Here is a 2,500-nt window from a genome sequence, read left to right as displayed (position 1 = left end):
AGTGAGGAAGGGTATAGAAGGGTGTTAGGATTCGAACCTGCAACCCTCAGATCTAAAGCCCATCTCCTTAACTGCCATAAGGCCACGGCTTGGATCTCACCATGTTTACCATATACTCCACTAGCATGGAACGTTTCACGACTCCAACATCAGTCAATGATATTCCTAATATAGCTCCAGTCCCTTCCCCCTCATCCCCCTGGGCATTTCAACCAAGGAGTGAGGAAGGGAGTGGAAGAGTGGGATTCGAACCTGCAACCCTCAGCTCTAAAGCTCATCTGCTTAATGCTTCTCGTCTCGTCTCGGTTGACTTCCATAGCTCTAATGCAACGTGTCATCAGTAAGTGACACATTACGTGTGTCAACAAGTCAGTGACAAAACGATGGCCCCTCCCTGCACGCCCCTTCCCCCCACCACTAGGGGTGTAAAGTCACACCCTCCATCCATGACGATACGATTCGATTCGATATCGATATCGATTTCTTAAGGCAGCAATCGGACATATAGTAGGATCGATGCATCGACACATATCGATTATTATTTACACCCATTCCCCCACACTGTCCGGATCCCCCCCCCACACCGCCCGGGGGCTGACCTCCATTGCTTTTATACATTAGGGGGCGTAAAGTGGTACAGTAAGGGGGGGCACAGTACCCCTGCAGTCCAGTCCCACAGCTGCAGACACCCAAAGCTGCTCCTATGTTGTTTATGTTGTTAGGGGCACAGGAAAGAATTCTCCCCTGAGGTAGCGTGCACCAGACCCGAACTGGCGAAGGTGTTGGAAGGGGTGGGCTGCGGTGGCAGTGGTAGTGCTGAGTTGTTGGTGGCGGTACATCCGACACCACCCCCAAAATCATCAACACCCCCTGCCCCTGCCCCTGCCCCTACCTCTGGTTGGCTCTGGATCTTCCCTGAGCTGGGGAGCAAGGATGTGGAGGAGGGCATAGTCCCCCCCCCGCACAGTTTCGAGTTCAGGGAGATGCTATTGCTGCTACTACCAGAGTCGTGGATCTCCTCCACGTGAGAGGAGGGGACCATGTTGTTGTTGTTGTTCGTGGTGCTGGTGGGCCCCACTTTGCTCGCAGTCCCGAGTTTGGGGGAGTGAAACCCGTTCGTGAGGGGGACGGGGACCAGCACCCCCGTGTTGGCCACGGAGGACAACTGGACCAAGCCGTTGTCCGTCGTCGGCGAAAGCGATGACGGCGTTGTCAACAGCGGTGACGAGGACGATGACGACGACGACGATGATGATGATGATGGTGATAATGATGTCATGTTCTTCACCAGGGGCCCGTTGTGGTGATGGTGGTGGTGATGATTGGGCAGCATTGGAGGAGAGGAGGTGTGACCAGGGACGGGGGCGGGGCTTAGGAAGGAGCTGGGGCAGTTAATTGGCGGTTGTGGTGGAAGTGGGTGGGACGAGCTGAGCAGGTGATTGGTGATTGGTGGAGGGGATGACAGTGGTGGAAGTTGTGATGGCTGCACTTGGTGAGAAGAGGAGGAGGAGGAGGAGGAGGAGGAGGAGGAGGAGGAGGAGGGGAGGTTGTTATTAACAGCGGATGGAAGAGGTGGTGATGGTTGGAACAGTTTGTGGGAAGAAGGAAGAAGGTGGCTATTCTTTGGGGGTGTTTGAGGAAGTGCTGTCTGATGGGAGGACGAGTGGGGATGTAGATGTGCCATTGGCTGAGATGCGGAGTTTGAGACAGGGTACTGGGGATGTGGCATTGTCTGGGATGGGGAGTTTGAGACCAACTGTGGCTGCTGAGATGGGGAGTTTGAGACAGGGTACTGGGGATGTGGCATTGGCTGGGATGGGGAGTTTGAGACAGGGCACTGGGGATGTGGCATTGGCTGGGATGGGGAGTTTGAGACTAACTGTGGCATTGGCTGGGATGGGGAGTTTGAGACAGGGCACTGGGGATGTGGCATTGGCTGGGATGGGGAGTTGGAGACTAACTCTGGGTGAGAAGAAGTAGGATCTGAGGTGATCGAGTTGGGTGGAAGCTGGATTATCTGGGATGGGGAGGTGTTGGTGGATGGAAGTTGCTGAGAAGAAGGAGAGTTGGTGACGACGGTAGTAGATGGAGACATTAGATGGGAAGGCGCTGCGTCATTGCTGGTGGCAGGAGGGGGGGACTGTGGAAGTGCCATTAGCTGGGGCGGGGAGGTGTTGGTGACTGGGAGTTGCTGAGTAGAAGTAGAGTTGGTGTTGGTGGTTGGGGAGAGTGGAAGTGGCATTAGCTGCTGAGAGGGGATGCTAGTGACCTGGGATGATGGAAGTGACGTTTGCTGGGGGGATGGGGTGGTGGTGTTGGTGCCTGGCAGTTGGTGAGAAGGAGGAGAGCTGGTGACTGTGGGTGTTGGAAGAGGCATTGGATGAGAGGGGCTGGAGTTGTTGTTGTTTGTGGCGGGGGGCTGTGATGGAAGAGACATTAGCTGGGGTAGAGTATTGGGGACTGGCAGTTGGTGAGTAGAAGTGGGGTCTAGGGTGACTGT

The 2,500-nt window shown here is 55.2% G+C and overlaps 1 protein-coding gene across 1 annotated transcript in view; it reads right to left on the bottom strand.

The window, feature by feature from the left end:
- Positions 1-2,261: 2,261 nt before the first annotated feature.
- Positions 2,262-2,500, bottom strand: part of igdcc4 (immunoglobulin superfamily, DCC subclass, member 4) — a 113,511-nt gene continuing 113,272 nt past the window's right edge. Inside the window, exon 24 of the mRNA XM_063189968.1 lies at positions 2,262-2,355. Coding sequence (XP_063046038.1) covers positions 2,262-2,355 — 94 coding nt within the window. The remainder of the gene's footprint in view (positions 2,356-2,500) is intronic.

The sequence above is a fragment of the Engraulis encrasicolus genome, chromosome 23 (assembly GCF_034702125.1).
Source record: "Engraulis encrasicolus isolate BLACKSEA-1 chromosome 23, IST_EnEncr_1.0, whole genome shotgun sequence".
Lineage (NCBI taxonomy): Eukaryota > Metazoa > Chordata > Actinopteri > Clupeiformes > Engraulidae > Engraulis > Engraulis encrasicolus.
This window is presented reverse-complemented; position numbering and strand designations above follow the sequence as displayed.